This window comes from Pyxicephalus adspersus, chromosome W (assembly GCF_032062135.1).
Source record: "Pyxicephalus adspersus chromosome W, UCB_Pads_2.0, whole genome shotgun sequence".
Lineage (NCBI taxonomy): Eukaryota > Metazoa > Chordata > Amphibia > Anura > Pyxicephalidae > Pyxicephalus > Pyxicephalus adspersus.
The window spans coordinates 13,645,209-13,663,995 of record NC_092870.1 but is presented as its reverse complement, the minus strand read 5'-3'; the positions used below and the strand labels follow the sequence as shown (position 1 = coordinate 13,663,995).

The 18,787-nt window shown below is 41.0% G+C and overlaps 1 protein-coding gene across 7 annotated transcripts in view; it reads right to left on the bottom strand.

Moving 5' to 3' along the window:
• Positions 1 to 18,473, bottom strand: part of LOC140342884 (ras-related protein Rab-6A-like) — a 49,203-nt gene extending 30,730 nt beyond the window's left edge. For 3 of the 7 annotated variants that reach the window (XR_011923194.1, XM_072429252.1, XM_072429256.1), the window contains exons 1-3: positions 16,331 to 18,472; positions 7,287 to 7,345; positions 6,531 to 6,584 (exon numbers count right to left, since the gene is read on the bottom strand). Coding sequence is in view for 6 of the 7 variants with exons in the window: in XM_072429252.1 (XP_072285353.1) it covers positions 6,531 to 6,584; positions 7,287 to 7,345; positions 16,331 to 16,406 (189 nt within the window). In the remaining variant the exon portion in view is untranslated. Of the gene's footprint in view, positions 1 to 6,530; positions 6,585 to 7,286; positions 7,346 to 16,330 lie in introns of all 7 variants that reach the window. The other 4 variants (XM_072429253.1, XM_072429255.1, XM_072429251.1 and 1 more) reach the window with 3 other exon arrangements.
• Between the last annotated feature and the right edge of the window lie 314 nt (positions 18,474 to 18,787).

The following is an 18,787-nucleotide window of genomic DNA, read 5'->3' as shown; positions in this document are numbered from 1 at the left end:
CTAACTGATAATAGGCGCAGTGGCGTGACTGGAAACTTCTCTCAAGGGAGAATAGATTCAGTTCAGCTAATCTCTCCTCTTAGCGGAGCTCCTCCATTCCTTTTATTAGTTTAGTTGCCCTTCTCTGCACTCTCTCCAATTTCACATGTCCTGGTCCTTGTGAACTGGTGCCCAAACCTGGACTGCATATTCCAGATGAGGTCTGACCAATGCTTTGTACAGGGGCAGGATTATGTCTCCATCTCTGCAGTCTATTCCTCTTTTATTACAAGAACCATTCAGAGTATGAATCATTAATTACAACTCTCTGGATGAGATCTTTAAGCCAGTTCTCTATCCATTTACAGATTGACTTTTCTAAACCTATCAACCCTAACTTGCATATTAACCGTCTGTGGGGTACAATGTCAAATGCTTTAGCAAAGTCCAAGTACACGATATCAACTGCTACTCCACTCCCGTTTACTTCTTCATAAAAAAAGAGTGTAAATTTGTTTGACAACTTCTGTCTTTCTTGAAGCCATGCGGACTATCACTTATAATATTATTTTCTAGCAGAAACTCCTCTATGTGGTTCTTTATCAAACGCTCTAGAACCTTTCCAACCATGGACGTTAAACTAGCCGGTCTATAGTTACCTAGTAATGACTTTGCTCCCTTTTTGAAGATAAGAACCACATTGGCCTTACGTCAATCCATTGGTACCTTGCCAGTGACTAAAGAGTCTCTAAAACTTAGAAATAATGGCTTTGTAATCCATCAGGTCCTGGTGCTTTGTCGACCTTAATTTTTCCCAGCTGTTTCTCAATCATATTAATTCTGAGCCATTGTGACTAATTTAAGGCAGTGGCATTGCTATTATGAATTTGGACTTGAGCTCTGCCATTTTCCTTCGTCTACACAGAGCCTACAAAAAAAAAAAAAAAATGCCTAAGCTCCCTCTGCCTTTCCTGTGTTGCGTATGGCACAGGCAATATTCCAGAGAACATAGCCTTGGAGGTCCTTTTCTTCAGCTTGAAACCAAGTTCCCTAAACCGATTTTTAAGGATCCTCCATCTTTGATCTATATTGTCATTGGTTCCAACATGGACCAAGACAGCTGGGTCATGCCCAGCCCCTCCCAGTAATTTGTCCACTCGGTCCACCGCATGGCAAACCCTGGCACCAGGGAGACAGCAAACCATTCGGTTGAAGGGATCCCGGCGACAAGCTATTCTATCCGTTCTTCTGATCATAGAATCCCCTATGACTACCAATTGTCTTTTCCTTCCTGCGTTTCCCTCTCCACCACTACTAGATGTGCTGCTCTCCTGGCTGTTGGGGGTAGCAGTAACATCTAGAGTTACCATCACTGGGTCTGCCACCTGCACATCTTCACATAACTTTGCAAACATGTTGGGGTGCTCAAACCCAGGGCTGGCCTTTCTTTTCTGGGGGCCCCTACCACTCCCTCTAGTTACATTAACCCAAATGCCCACATGTTCATCCTGACTAACCTCTTCACCCCCCACTTCTAAGCCATTACCTGCCCGCTCATGGAGCAGGAGACCCCTCTCAGGATGATCCAGTGATTTCAGTGTTGCAATGCGCTTCTCCAGCTCTCCAATACGAGATACCAGAAAGGCAACTTGCTCACATTTGTCACAGCGGTATTCACCTAGGAGCTGTTACTCTATTTGTGCATACATGTTACAGACAGGCACGGAACCAAACTTTCCACCTTGCTACCACTCATTTTCCCAATTACAATTTTATTTTACAAGGAGTTTAAACGTTTACTTACAGTTTGTGGTTACTATATGGATTTAACGCCTGTTTTTTCCAACTCCACTTTTAATAAATATCCACTTGTTTCACAAGCCAAACAGTGAGCAAAAAATAGCTGTATTCAATAGTCCAATACAAAGAAATATTTATAGAACACATATATATATATATATATATATATATATATATATATATATATATGCTACTGTACACTTTATAGGTTTATTATATATGTTTAAATCTTTTTTTATTGTTTTTTTAACAGATTTTTTTGTTTTGTTATTTAAAGTTTATTCTTACATTTATTAAATATTGGTGAGTTATGTCTAAGAATTATAAATTATATAGCCTAAAATGAAAAATAAATTTCCATGCAAAAAAAATTATACTGCTTTTTGCGTGGAAATTTAGACTGAATTAGACCGCTAGGGAGGCTACTTCACATTCTAACCACGTCTCACTCATTCCAAAATTCCTAATATTAATCTACTACACTTATCAGTCCTTATTGCAAAATCCAAACATCCACTTTCAATCTACCCCACTTAACTTATTTTCCCTTCATGAAGACTACAATGTATTTCCCCCAACCAAAAGGCACCAAGATTGGTCTCATGATACTTCACAAATTCCATAAGATATATAAAAAATAATATCAATTCTTTCTACCTTCAAGAAGTGACCAACAGGATAATTTTCTCATACAATCACAGTATGTTGCTGGGAGTACACTGGGATCTCTTACATGCCTTTCATTATAAATCTCCTCCTGCGTCCGATGTGGAGCGCTGCTTGATGACAGTTTTCGGTCAAGAAAGCGGAAACATGTGGGACGCTAACAATGCCTACTTCCTTGCGTTCCAGCCTATTCCTTCCAGGGAAGCATTTCCCTTCATCTGCGTCAACCGGTGGTTAAGTGCAGATACTACAGCAGGCTTGAAATAGTAGGCATGAATGAGCCTGTAAAGCTCTTCGGTCAGAAAAAAGTATATCAGATATTAGAATGATAAAATTCCCAAAAGAACAAAAGGAAATTATGGAAATATTTACAAAATATTGGCCAATTCTATTGGATTATTTTAGATTTATGAAACCCATTGGAATATATCCCTATTTTTGATAGAAGTGACCTTGTTTATGTGGGACGCAGGAGGAGATCTATTGTTTGTGTAAACAGTATTAATATTGACCGGAGAGATATTAATACCTATTTATTAGTTTCTACAATCCAACAAAGGAGTACAATGTTTATATTTATTACTATCATGTATTATGAGAATGTTTTTCACAAATATACATTTTATATACATATATATCATATGACATTGTTTTACGTAATATGCTACATTGTAGACTATGTAAATATAATATTAACAGACTGTTCCACGTTCTCAATTATCACCTTTTACTGATACCACTATATGCATATTCTAATGTTAACTCCTACCCTAGAACACTTTTCAGATCATATGGGTGATAACTCCCTTTATTCTACTAAAGTCCTACAAACAGCGATTTTATTCCAAGGGTAGACTCCACTTATGAATCCTTTAGCACATCAGTCCTTTAGGATGTCCTCCTGCCATCAGCACGATTTGCGGGGGACAAACTGTCGCCACGGCTGCCAGCGGGAGGCACATTCATTAGTGCCCTCTGCACTACCCTTATTTCTTCCCCGTATACTACGATTTGTTTAGCGTATCCCCACTCGTACTCTGAGGCACTGGCTGCCTGCCAGCTCTCCCCAAGTGCAGTAGGCAGCCCCTCTTACGCCACGGGAAGTCCCATTCATTCGGTTCCAGGATAGATGCACGTACAGCTCTCCTGGGTCCCCACGTGTATATATGGACTTTCAGACGCGGTCCTACTCTACTATATTTGGCGGGTTCTCTCACTTAGACAGGAGCCCCTTTTGCATATAACTACTTCAACGCCTCATTTCCCGAGTAAGAATTAATTTAAACAGATTTCAATCACCTCCTGAAATACTCCTAGTGTCGGAAACTATATAATTAAAAAATATACCATCTTTCCCGCTCTCATTATAAGTGATCACAAGAAGTGATAAATGGAACACATACATTTTCCTTTACATGTGAACCCTAAAGGATATTTGGTACCTGATGGAAAATTATCCTATTTGGGACGATTACCTATATCGATTGGTAGAAATATATGAAAAAAAACTATTATAGCCACCTTTTCGTACACCACCTACGCATGTAAGTGACGTATACAACTTTTCTTGTTTTATACCTCAGAAGAAAGCTCCTTAAAATACACACTGAAATCATTCATATATTTTTTGCTCCTGATTAGGCACAGTTTAGCCATAGTGTCCTGCGAACCTTGCTTTCCTTAATGCTAAATAAAAACTAAATCAAAGTAAGTAAATTATATATTTTCCTACCTACATTCTCATATATACAAGGTTGTACTTTTTGTTGAAGAAGTAACTCGAACCAGATGTAACAATAACTTCAACCACGACTGTTGTATTGATGGAATGACATATAACGCTTTAATATTTGGTTATCTTCATTGACACATAGATTGTTTAATAATAGCAGATGGATTAATGTATTACTATGTGCATATATGACCATTGTACTATATCACTTAACCTCCCTGGCGGTATTCCCGAGTGTGGCTCAGGGTTAATTTTCAGTGCTAAAAGTGGTAACCCCGAGCCACACAAGGGGTGGAATTGCCAGGGAGTCCTGCGCCCTTCAGCGATGCCTGGCATCTACTTCCCCTGGCAATGGCGGATAGGCATTGCCAGGCTACACAGATGCTTTTATCCTCTTGGAGCGGTCTTTACTTGTATTGAGTGTAAGTACATTTTTTTTGTGCTCATAAATAATAAGTAATAAATAATAAAATAATAAATAATAAATAAGTAAATATTATCTTTATCCATTCATGTTATATACTTATTGTCAAAAATTGTAAAGATTACCTTTCTTATACATATGTTTTGTAATAGTGTATGATATATATTCCTTTTGTTCACTAATTTAGACTATTATCTCATCTATCCCCCCCCCCCCCCTAAGGAAGCACTATGGGCGAAACGCATAAACAACTTGAGATTCTGACTGAAATTTATCACATTTCTTTGTTATAGTTCTCACCTGTATACTTTTAAGCCTTTCTGAAGTTTATAGTAGCACAGTTGGCCGATGTTGGAAATAGGACCCAATCCTTGTGTTAATAAATTCTCTAAAAACATTGCCAGTGAAAGCCTGCTCACTTTCTCATCCTGCTCTTTAAATCATACCTAATAAGGCTTGGCATTAATTAACACTATTTGAACTAGGAACCTTTCTTGGGAAACCACCCCCCCTCCACTAAAATGTACCTAATTAATTTACTCAGAACCATTTAAGTCCAAAGGATACCCCTGAAGAAGCTAATACAGGCAAAACGCGTCGGGTAAAAAAAGACTGACAGTTACAAATATATTATAAATACATATAAAAATAGTTGTTAATGTATAGTATGGACATCCTAATCCCATGACACTACAATGGGCCTGGGATGCATCAATTGACTATTTGTAATTATGTATGAATAATTTTAATGAATACATAATTATTACCTCTTACAAACTTGTGTTATATTATAATCCAAGGGGTGGCCAAAAATATACAATTTCAAAACACTATAGAGAAATAGATAAGGTAACCTCCACAAACTGCATTGTTTAGGCTAGCAAGACACACAACACTTTTCTAGAGCTGCCCCGACTCTCTGGAATGGTCTTCCTCATCCTATTCAGCTTGCTCCTACTTTCTACACATTTCAAAGAGGACTCAAAAACCATCTTTTCAAACTTATCTGCATCTGGTCAAGCTTCAGTCTCTTAAACCCTCATGACTCACTCACCATTCCATATACCCCCCCCCCCTCCTATTATGTGATACTTCCCCCCCATGGTCTGAGCATGCGCGGTGAACGAACGTTCGCTCACTTCCTGTGGTGCACGTCACTTCCTGTATCGTTCAAACGATCGCATCTAACATGTGTACAATATCTTTGAACGATCGTGTCGTTATCTGTAGGTACAGGATCGGTGCCATACGATCGTTCGCAGATGTAGTGCAGGATCGTTCGTCTACCAACGATAAAAATTGGAAGTGTGTACGCAGCTTTAGATTGTAAGCTCTTCAGGGCAGGGTCCTCTCCTTCTCCTGTGTCGCTGTCTGTATCTGTCTGTCATTTGCAATCCCTGTTTAATGTACAGCGCTGTGTAATATGTTGGTACTATATAAACACTGTATTATTATTATTATAGGGAAGGTTTTAAGCAAAGAAATAGTGATTTCTCATTCTTGCAGGCTACATCCCTGTCATATGACCGGTACACCATAAAGCTGCTCAGCTTGGTTGGTTGTTGGTCATGCGACTACCCTCTGCATTGCATAAAAAAAAAACACTTTATGTGCAAGAGCAGATGTGCCAGGATTGAGGCAAGTATTCTTTTGTTCTACACCTAACACTTAACGCTTCCTCCACAAGCAAGTAATTATAACAAAGTGAGAAGTGGTGTGTCAAACATAAGTGGCTTGAAAATTGTATCCTGATTATAAACAGTCATTGCTGCTTCACTGAATGACACTATTCACAGCTGAAATGAATTACCATTCTTGGATGTAATCAACCATAGAATACCAAAATAATCCCCTTTTCACAAAAACATAGGCTAATTTATTTAAATCAGGCCAAACAAATTTCACAAAACACAAAATTTGTAGACTCACTGTGCGATCCTCCAGGTACATAGTCTTCGAAAGGAAATCAATGCCAATCGTAGCCTAAAGAAAAGCAGAACATGCGGTCATGGGTAGCTGAATAAAGTACTGACGAAGAACATCATTTTTCATCTAATCCTCACAATACAGTAATTTCTTTAACCTCCTCAGCGGTAAGCCCGAGTTTGACTCGGGGTAAAAAAAACCTGCTGAAAGCGGTAACACAGAGCCACACGAGGTAGTTAAAGTAAAAACACTTACCTGGTGCCATTGGCGTCCTCCAGGGTCCTGCCATCCTCTGGCCGTGTCCTCTTCTTCGATCTGTTCCCCAGCAAGTGCGCTGACGTTCCCTGGGAGTTACCGGTGACGTCAGCGCGGCGGGAAACTCAAAATATTTTGTATTGCATTCAATTCAAAATAACTGTATTGAATGCAATACACCGGATTTATATGTCTAAAAGCAGTATATTGTCTTTCATGAAAATGTATTTTAAAGTATAATATAATAGTATGAGTATAATAAAGTTTGAAACACAAAATCCTGTCAAATTTTATTAAATTTTTTTTTTTTAATTTATTGTTTTGACATGATTTTGTGTTTTAAACTTCATTATACTTATACTATTATATTATACTCTAAAATGAATTTTCATGAAAAACAATGTACTGCTTTTTTACATAAATCCGGACAGAAATGAACTGCCTAGGAGATTAAACAATAAAGGAGCATTAAGGATATTAAAAGTTCAAGTTTTAGATGCTCACCTGGTAGGTGTTGTCAAAGCTGTCATACATGAAACGGGTGATGAGAGAAGTTTTGCCAACTGCATAGAGCAAAAAAAAAAAAAATATATATATATATATATATATTCAAGTTTAAGCATGTACAACCAAGCTCACATAGGTATACAAGTCATACGTCCACAGACCATTGGCCATATAGTTTATTTAAACCCTTAAATATTTAAACGGGACATTAACTGTGGTTTGGTAAGAGTGGGAAAGGGTTATAACCTCTTCTGTGCCCTTACTGCCTCAGTGTCCCCTTTGGGAATATTTTACATTACCTCTGCCCTGGTGACCACACAAAGTGAGGAAATCACTCCCAATTTGGAGAGAAACAGCAATACAACACATTCCAAAAATGAAAAATTACTGCAGATGGGTTTTAGATAGATTAACAACTACTAAGCCCAAAGCCCCACCACCGCAATCAATGTGTTGAGCATGTAATACAGTAACAAAAAGATATTTGCTGTATAGCCTAATACCATGCTCTCAAAATCATCCTAATCCTGCACTCCAACCATCAATGGGCTGAATGAGCTTTCACTGAAATCCATGAAATATGAGCCACACAGGTTTGCACAATGGTCTTACATGGGAACATGGATGGACTCTACTCTTGTGCAAGCTCACCCCAATAAGCAGATCAGAGCTGCAGGATTTTGCAGGGGGATGGGATGCTCTGCATCAAATTACATTAAGGACAAAATTAAAAGTGAGCCCAAACCATTGTAGTTCCAGGAAACCATTGCAGACTTCTGTCAAAATATTCTCATCCTGCTGGCTTCACTTCTTTAAGTCCCTTTAAGGCTGAGGGACACACAAGAGTTAGGTGATATGCCGATTTGTTCTGGGTCAGTGACTCAGCAACAGGACAGCCCTCCATAATGACAGGTGCCCTTTACAGTCAGTAAATAGTACACGTCAGGTTGTGGGATTCGCCAGTCCCTTCCATACTGGAAGGAAATGTTATTTCATCCCTGTACAGCTAGATGACTGCTCACCTTACTCACCCTTTGACCTTCTGGCCTTGCTGAAAAAGATCATGAAATAATTAGCTTACTTGAAAACCTTTGGGATTTGACAACAACTCAAATTCTAATTACCACTTTGGAGAACAGTCTGTGCAATGCACAAAGAAATTAATTTTCTAAAAAACAGACACCATTTTGAAGCTAAATGGGGCATCAGCAGACAATCATAGGTGCACTCCTGCTTACCGTCCTACAGGGAAAAGCTGAATAAATTCTTAGGCTGGGTTCACGGCTATACACTTGCACAAGTGCAACTTTACGGTAAGGTATTTGTATGCTCAAATAACTGGGCCTCCTACCATGTGTTGTGGTGCCATTCATGCTGGCACCAAGGTTATTTGAACACATTACCACACAGTGCCTCAGCACAACAATATGAAATCGGGCCTAAAAGTAGAAATTATTACTGGAGTGCCAGATCATCAGGGCATTTGAACTTTCTATCCAGAGTATCTTTGGATGGTGAATAATGCAGAACTTGAAATGGCAGAGGGCAACTGTTTGGCTCCTGAGAAGAAACATGGGAAGAAGACAGGAAAACAAATAATTCATAAAAAGAGGAACAGAGAAAGAGGGTTTTTTTGGCTGCTTATATTCAAAATACATCATAAACAAAGCAAAATAGTGTGCAAGAGACTTTAACCCCCTAACCGCTAAGCCCGTAATTTCTCGCACTAAATATTTTTGCTCTTTTGGTTAAGCCCGTATTTTTTCGCCTACACTAAAATCCCCACTTACCTGGTCCCGCTGTGCTAATGATATCTACTAGAACCCTATTCGGACATATTTCTGTAAGTTACAGGTCTACAATTTAAAAAAAAAAAATTCATGAAAACCTGTGACGCTTTTGGAACAGAAATCTAGAAATCAGTGTAACGCTCAGGTGGTTAAGGACTTCACAATACAACACAGATCCGGTCTGTCTATATGACCTACCAGGATCCATCTTTCTCTTTCTATATTAGAAGCATTTCTCTAGATCAAGGGTGCCTAACCTACAGAGCTTCTAAAACTGGCCCTCTGCTCATTGTCTTGCAGGGGGTGGGGCACGCACATCCTCTATGTATCTTATCATGAGATCATGCTACCAGCAGAGGAAGCATGCTCGTGCAGAGGGAGCATGCCAGCAGTGTTAGCTCACTGGGAGTGGGCGTGTACTATAGACCTAGCAAGCAGCTGTGGGTGCTCCCCGCCCACCTTGTACTGTGAGGTGATCCCAGCAGCAGGAGAGCTGTGTCCACAGCTGTCATTACCATCATGTATAAATACATAGGTATACATTTTTAAATACAAAGTATTGCTGTCCACTTACCTCCTGCTTGTGAACCCTAATTTCTCTGGAACAGAGGGATATTGGCAACTGGAAATGTAGGAGACAGTAGGGAACCCCTTTTGCCCCCCCCCCCCCCCTCATTAAAATGTTATAACCATTGTCACAGACCCTCGCAGGACCAGGGCATCTGTGCCCCATTTAGTGATACCCACCTTGCACTGCCCTGCTGCCAGCACCAGCTCTGCTCAGGGATCACCTCTTCAGCACCCTTCCTGATCCAGGTCATGTGACCTCTCGTCTACAGCACAGCCTCTGGTGATAGGATAGGATGCTAGCAGGCCACATGGCTTCCATCTATCACCTGACCTTCCCTTTAAAAGGAAGTGACTGGCAACAGGAAGTTGCCTGAACAGGGAGTTCCTTTGGCTCTGCTTCCAGGTGTTCCAGTTCCAGTCTCCTGTTCCTTCGTGTACCGACCTGGCTTGATCTGGACTATTCCTGATCACTGCCTGCCCTGACCATTGGCTTGTCCGACTACTCTCTGTCTCAAGTTCCTGCAACTCGCCTGATTCCTACTTGTCATCCTCACCACTAGAGGCTCTGGTGAAGACCAGGCAGCAGCGTAGACTCTGTGGCACGCACACGCCTCTGCTAACTGAGCTGGTGACAAGGAGGGTCCACCATCCTGCCTTGCAGAACCGTAACACCCATTATATCATGCTACCATGTCAAACAGCTATCCCCTTATTCTCTTTGAACACCATTTTCTCTTTAAGAAAAGAAAAATTTAACTGTAACCTCCTAAACTTACATCACTATGGCACCATCACAAGATATAAAAACTTTACCTTTCATACCGTGCTCCCGTCACACATAGCTGGCCACTTACCTTCTGTTAACCCCAACTTTTCTTTAAGAGTAGTGAAAAGTAGGATAGGTGGGGAACTCTTGTGCCCCACCCCCACTAAAATTTACATATACATGTTGGCCTATGTTCTATGAACTCAAATTTCTCCTGAAAGGGGAGCTGTAGGTATATTAACCCCCCACTAGCGATATTCCCGAGTGTGACTCAGGGTGGATTTTACCTGCAAATAGCGGTAATCCCGAGTCACACTCGAGGTAGCTTTAAACTAAAAAAAAAAAAAAAAAAGTTGTCGCTGTCGTTCCCTGTCATTCTGGGGACACGTCCTTCCTCCTCGATCACCAGCCGGCGAATGCAGCAATGATCCGGTGACGCGTCAGTGCCGGCGGGAAGATCGGCGGGAAATTCAAATCATTTGGTATTGGATTCAATACAAAATAGCTGTATCGAGTCCAATACAAAGAAATTGTCAAATATATATTATAAATTATACATGCTACTGTACACTTACATTATATGTTTAAATATTTTTTTAACAGATTTTTGTGTTTTGTTATTTAAAGTTTATTAATAAATGTATTAAATATTGGTGATTTATGCTTAAGAATTATAGCCTACAATGAAAAATACATTTCCATGCAAAAAATTGTACCGCTTTTTTGAATGGAAATTTGAACGGAATTAGACCGCTAGGGAGGTTAAAATGTAGGATAAGGGGACTTCCGGCTTCGGCACCTCATGGAATAGCTGCACACACACTGCCGGCTCCCATTCACCTCCGGGATATTCTTATACAAAACCGGCACTTCACGCGGGGAACAGCCCGCAGTACCTCTGCAACGTTCCGGTGCCTGTATGGACCGAAGTATCTTGTATATAAGCTGTCAAAAAAAACCCTCTTTCCCTGTTCCTCCTATTTATGAATCATTTGTTTCCAAAAATATTTAGGGCCAGCTGCAACACTACAACAATTACCAATCCATACCATACACTGCACTCTGTAAAAAAAAATGTGAAATGTGAAGAAGACAGCCAAGACTGTGATAAACCCACACATAGCAGTTCACACTGTCCATTTTTTTAGGACAACGCATTTCAAGGGTTCTAATGGACTCCATGTTGAGGATTTAATTGAAAAAGGTGAGATCTACAGTGGGGGGGATAAAATAATTGTGGAATGGCAGTAGTATGTAGCACAGATTCCACAGCTGGTTTAACATTAAGGAGTTCAAAAAAAAGCAACACCAACATTTTTGAAGCAGAACTGAAGTATTTTGCGTTCAGGCAGAGCTTTATTAGAGAAAGGGACAGACAATGTCCCTTTTGCAATAAAACATATTTACCTGCCTGATCACTCACTTGTCAAAATCAGTTGCTTTATTTCAAGCACAGCCCAACAAGCAGAAGTAAATAACCAGACAAGCTCCTCTCCTTCCCCCAGCGTGGTAGAATTTGCAAAGGTTTACCACGTATGTATGTATGTATAAGCCTATAAATTTCTGCATTGTGAAAAATATAAAAATTCCTCTGCTGGTGTGATTATAAAAAAAAAAAAAAAAAGAATACAGCTAGTTACCATTTGGGCTACTTACCTATCACATGAATACTATATTGATGAATAATTACAGACAAGTATTTCCTTCTGTAAGGAGTGCAATTTTTCTAAAGCCTAAAGGTAAAGTACTTGTGTTTTTGCTATATTTTGTAGATAATTGAGTTGTGTCAAAACTAGCTGTACTCATCAGTAAAACTAACATCTGTATCCCCCCTAACCTTGAAACTCCCCTCTCCCTTATCTTGAAACATTCTATGCTCAGCGAAGTTGTTAATTGTATTTGTTGTTATTGACCAACTACTAAGTGCCTTCCACCCCCACTGTTTGACTATTTAAACTGTGATGTGATAATAAGGCTTTGAGAGTGATTTAACTACATGCTTGAATTGTGTTGTGTTGTTACTTGCTCTCCCAGCGCCGCTGAAAACAGAAGCCACCAGAGAGGGATAACTGGTCTGGGACCAGCAGGAGATTGCCTTAACACCTTCTTTCATCCCAATATGTGGTTGCCGCCAACAACAACCAATCAGCAATTCATTTCTGCTGAATCAGCTGACAGCAAAACTTGAAGTCTGACGCTTGTAAAGGACAAGTAAAGATGAAAACACTTAAGTGCCCCATGATACTACAATATTACAATTGTGGCGTGCCCAACGTTCCAATGTTTGGTAGGTCCCTCAGCTATTCAAACCCAGAACGATCATCACTAACCCAGATTGGCAAGTTGTCACTGGTGGCAATGATGAAAGGAAGAGGAAGAAGAGCGATATCATGCCATGCGGATGCTGCTGCTAGGAATGCAAAAACGTCATCTTACAAACACAGCAGGACATGTTCTGCATGGAAGATGTAGTAAATCTTTGCTGGGGGCTCCAGTGTGCAGAATGTTATCTGACCAGGTTGGTTAAAATTTCACAAAGCGTTTTTGTTGATGTTCGGCTGTCAGTACCAGTGTATCTGCCTCCAGAAGAAAACAGCATGGGCGCTCTGGCGTCTCGATGGGTCAGTCAGATTCCACAGATTTCAGTCTGTCCAGGAACCCAGAAGAGAATGATACCGAAGCAGCAACATAAAGACGGCAGCAGATTGCTGCTGAATTTTTACCCAGTGATAAATCAAATTGGCATTGATATTCCGATCATCAACCTGTGCTACATGAGGAGGTGCTGAAAAGTTCCTAGCTTTGCCCTCTTCCAGGTGAAATAGAAAAATGAGTGTGGGGGTATATGACAGCCTAATATCTTAGTATGTAACTGTACAAATATCAGGTCTTTGCGATTCTTAAAACTGTTTTTTCTTTTAGTGAGAAGCTGTGATGGCAGAGGCACAAGCAAGTTTCACGTTGTTGGAGTTACGAGACGTCATGAAGTTTTTGTTTCTCCAGGGAAAATCAGCAAGGACATTCACACTGAGATGTCACAAACACTGGGGGAGAAGTGTCCTTCCTACAACACTGTCAGAACCTGGATATCTCGTTTCAAGACTGGGCATTTCATCGTTGAAGATGAGTGGGCGCTGAAGGGTTAAAATAGCTAAGCTAATTTGAGCCATATATATTCCTGTAAAGAACTGTATTTCTTCTGTCTACTCAGTTTAATTGTAACCAGATGGCGAAAAATCTAAATTCCTTGAATGTATGCTTGAATGTATGCCTTGCCTTACAATGTATCAAATAACACTATATATGGCCAAAACTTAAACAGCTGTATGTGAATAATGACAACCCCCTGACAATCCCGCTGTATAAAAAGACCATCTCGTCAAATAAAGACTAGAGTATATTCCTAAGACCATACAGTGTGTGTGTGTTATTGGGGTATCTCTCCTGATGTCTGTCTCTCTGGTGAAGTCGGGGTGCATTCGAGGAACTAGAAGCAGATCCTTTCAGGCGCCCCCCAAACTCAACTGACCCGGCAACCTGCAATGCTGTCCATGAGCTGATTATTGAGCTCCCAGGTAGTCTACTCCATTGTCCTCCAAGTTAGGCTGCGCCCTTGGACTGCCCCTCATGGTTCTGTCCTTCTACAATATGTGGACAATATGTGGCCAGGCAGACTGTGAATGTGGACACAAGGTGTCAAAATTACAATGGTGTACGGAAAGTGTTGATTATTTGGGCTTTGTCCTCAGTAAAGGTGAGAGGAAAATCAGCCATGCCAGAATTACTGCTGTACTGGGTCTGCCCGGCCCACAAACCAAGAATGATATGTTAACCTTTCTTGGCATGATTGGTTACTGCCGCCAATGGATAGCTGATTGTTCCTACTATGACAATATGGGAAGACCCTTCCCCACTCCTTGGGGTCCAAAGGCCCCTGTGATAGAAAAAGGGGATCTAGAAGTAGTACAGGCAGAATATGTGAGAAAACTTGTAGAAACTTTCACCCCAAACAGAGCACATGCTACATCTCCCCAGCCCTTTTTAGCCAGGCGCACCACCCAGCACTTTTCAGGCTGGCTGTTTTTGGGTAGTTACTGAAAAGTTGGATCACAATACAGGGACTGTCATCCACCTACAAATTCTCCCACCCAGCTTAAAAAATTTCTGAGGAGAATACTGTATTTATAGCCCAAAACTTTGTACTAAACAATGCTGAACTAATTAATTTTATTCTAATGAAACTTGTTTTTATTATATGCTGCATTTCACAGCCAGTGACAATCACTGGGTCTCTCTGCTTCTCCATGCAATGCAGGCAGATTGTGATTGGCTAGAGGGACCAAAAAAAGTGCTGTGAATAGCCTGCAGGAAAAAAAAAACTGTGGCCTTTGCAGCACTAGATCCCAGGTTTGAATCATGGCCAGGGCACTTTCTGCATGGAGTTTGCAGGTTCTCCCTGTGTTTGTGTGGGTTTCCTCCGGGTTACTCCGATTTCTTCCCACATTCCAACACCACGCAGTTGGGTTAATTGGCTTCCTCCCAAAATTGATCTTAGACTGTATTAAAGACATATGACTATGGTAGGGACATTAGACATTGAGGGACAGCTAATTACGTGACTATTGACTTTGTAAAGCACTGCATAATATGTTGGTGCTATATAAATACTGTGTAATAATAATGCCCACAATATGATGCCATGTCTTTGTAATTAAAAGAGCTGAGAGCCAAGGAATAAAAAAGGCAAAGACAGGGAAGCTTTGCATCTAATGAGAGTGTTAGATATCTGCACCCCCCTGCTGTGTGTAGTATTTCCTGCTGCCATCCCCATATCACTATCCTATTAAGGAGCTGGTGGGTAGAGCCAAGAACTTAGGCAGAGGGCATGCCGACAAACAATACACCTGAAGTGTTGGATTCTGCCATAGGCTGAAGCCCCCCACCACACAGTGCAGGGAGGACACCAAGTGGAGAGGTATTATGAGTTGTCTTTTGCCGGGTTGCAATATTACATGACATCACAGACTGACCCTATTATATACAGCACGTATTGTATTTACATGTCAGATGTGTACAACAAATTGGGTCTGATTTAATAAAGTTCTCCAAGGCTGGAGAGGATACACTCATCAGTGAAGCTGGGTGATCTACCAAACCTGTAATGGGTTTCCTAAGTCATTAGCTATTTGTTAGTAAATGTTTTTACTCCTGGACCAGATCCATTCCAGGTTTGCTGGATAACCCAAATTCACTGATTAAAGTGTATTCTCTCAAGACGTGGAGAACTTTAATAAATCAGACCCACAAGAATACTGGAGACGGTTGGTACAGAGCAGACTGGTTACTGTACTGCTGGCAGGCCAGTAGAGTAACACCCCCACCTACATACTAAAACCTGGGGGATCCATCCAGAAGAGAAATACAACTTCCAGACTGACCTGAACCCTTCCTCACAAACCACTGTACCATGCAGCCTGGGTAATCAAGGATCTTCAGGACAAAACTACAACCTCCAGCACGTGCTGTTACTCTCCTCACATTCCCTGTATTCTGCAATCCTAAGCAAGAACTACAAATCCCAGGATGCTCTGCCCCCTCCTCACAGTTCCCTCTGTATTCTGCAACCCAGCCTGCCACATTAGCCTCCTAACTACCCCTGTATTCTGCAGCCTCAAATCTAGGATCTTCAGTAGAACTACAACCCCCAACATCTGGGGTCACACGGCCCGGTTACCTTTCAAAGCCCCCTGTATTCTGCATCCCCAAGCAAAAAATAAAATACCCTGGAATCCCCCCCTCACTGCCCTCTCTCCGTAACATGCAACTGGAGGCAACCTCCAACCTGTCCCCCTTCCTGGGTGATGAAAATGGCCCCGTCAGGCCCTGTATGTGGTGAGGCCTCTCTTCTCTCTCACCGCTCTGCTCCCCCAAGAACACCAGCTTAAACTTCCTCAGAGGGTTCCCGAATTCTCCTCCGCCAGTCGAGCTCATGATGGCGCTGAATCCCCCGAGCTGTGCTGACAAAACCTTGCAGAACCGAGAGCGCGCGACCGTGAGAGGGAGGGGCCGAGCGCGCTCTCGAGCAAAGATTTACAACAGCAGGTATACACAGTCAAAATTGATGCCACGTCCCAATATATTTTGCAAATACCAAATAGAAAATGGAGGGGGACTTTAAGACATCCTTTTTATAATACAAGTGATCCACAAAACATATGTTTATTAAACAATCATATTGCAAGACAACCTTTAAAAACATCAAACTTATACATAAAGTTACAGTTTTGATAAAGGTCTCAGTTGAAGAGCATTAGACGTGTTTTGCAGACGATTGCCCGCTTCTTTAGAAATAAGTGAGACCTAAAATTACATGTAATTCCCCAACAATTTATATAGATTCCAAAATGTATAAAGAAAAAGTTTTCCCAAACTTCAATAATATTAAAAATATGTCTGCGTTACTTACACAAAATACCCACTAAATGTCACAAGCAAACTGGAATGGTTCTTTCAAATATGGCTCAGGAGAAAACAAAAGTGCAAGGCACCAACAAGGGGGGCAGTCAACTGCAGAAAGGTCCCTAACAAGTCAGGGAACTAGGCAAGAAACAGTATTTTTAAATATACCTGTTAAGGTGATTTCCTATTGATCCCAGACCAATATTTCCCTCTCTATTCTGACCTCTGTTTTCAACGCGTTGGGAGCAGTGATTACCACAACACGCAACTTAAGCATATATAGTTATATACTGTCTCAAAACTTTATTATCACATCGCAGTTTATATAGTCAGACAACAAGGTGGAAGACACTTAGTAGTTAGTCAGTAACAAGAAACTTAATTAACAACTTTGCTGAGCAAGATGTTTCAAGGTAAGAAGCTTCAAGGTAAGGATGGAGCAAATATTGACCTACTGATAAGGAGAATATAACTAGTTATAGACACAACTCAATTATCTGCAAAATATAGCAAAAACACAAAAACAAGTTAAATTCAAAACTCAGCAAAATTATATTTCTTTCAGTTCCCTTCCTTTTATCCTTAAACAAACGATAGCTACCTGACTTCATACCTTTGTTCCTTTACATGCAAATAAACAGTCTCAGGTTCTTCAGCATACATAACTCGAGGAAGCTGAATGATTCTAGATTTGCATATTGATAATAACAATTTCAGGGAGTCATAGGTTTGACAGTTATTACAAAAGTTAAAGGGGTCATGAGATAAACGCATATCACTTTCAATAACCTCAGTGTCATTATAGATATTGCTAAAGACTCTAAGCAGCATGCTGATTGGAGTAGAGACAGCAATCAAACAAGAAGTTAACATATCTTGAGTACTATGCATATCAGATAGGCAAAAACTAGAACCATTATATATTTCTTTGGCAATACGTTCCCATATGTTACCCTGGAAATCAGTCTAATTATTATGCTTAAGTAATCACTGGTGCATAGACTGGGTAGAGTAATTCTTTAGGTTATGGCTTGTTTGGGGACAAACAAAGGGCAAGTCTTGAGGGTGACAGTGGCAAATTGTTGTGACCCATACAAGACAGAATTTGATCATCAGGGCTCCAAAACTGCAGACAAGCATCCGGGTTGGTACTTGTGGATCAAGAAGCATCATCCTGGCGCTGGATCGGTGGCGTGTATCCAAGTGGGTCCTCCACTGGTCAGCACGGCTGTTCTAGTGATGGCTTGCACGGTGACTGGAGGTCCAAAGGACGGATCCAAGGATTTGTGCTTGTGCAGAGCTTTGACCAACACTACGTCTCCGGGCTTGAATGGGTGCGTCGGTTGATCTGTAGGGAGAGGAAAAGAAAGAGATATCTCCGTAGTTGCTGTTCAATTTTCAATAAGTTTAGCTACACATTGGTCTTAGATTTGTTGGAGATCCCCGAGTATTAAAATTAAAGGGTCTTTAGCCCAGGGGGTGGGAAAAGGTCTTCCCATTAGAATTTCAAAAGGTGATAGCTTATTAACCAGGATGGGTGTCATTCTTATTTCAGCTAGTACGACTGGTAGGTATTGGTCCCACTTATGGAATGTCCCTCCAGTTGCTTTCCTAAGTTTGTCTTTCAGTGTTAATTGGCAGATTCGCGACCCCTATTGCTTATTATTATCAAGGCAGGTGTACGAGCGCACTCGACTCCAGACCACGGGATACCGCGGGAAACCGCGCTCGCTGGTCGCGCGTACATTCGCGCTTCCAGCGAGCGCGGATTTCTTTGATGAATCAGAGGCATTGTATCTGCACAAGGGATGGCAACTGACCCTGCTAAAGTGGAAGCGTTGGTGACTTGGCCTCTTCCCACAATTCTGACTGAATTGAGATCCTTTCTGGGGTTTTGTGGCTACTACCGCCGC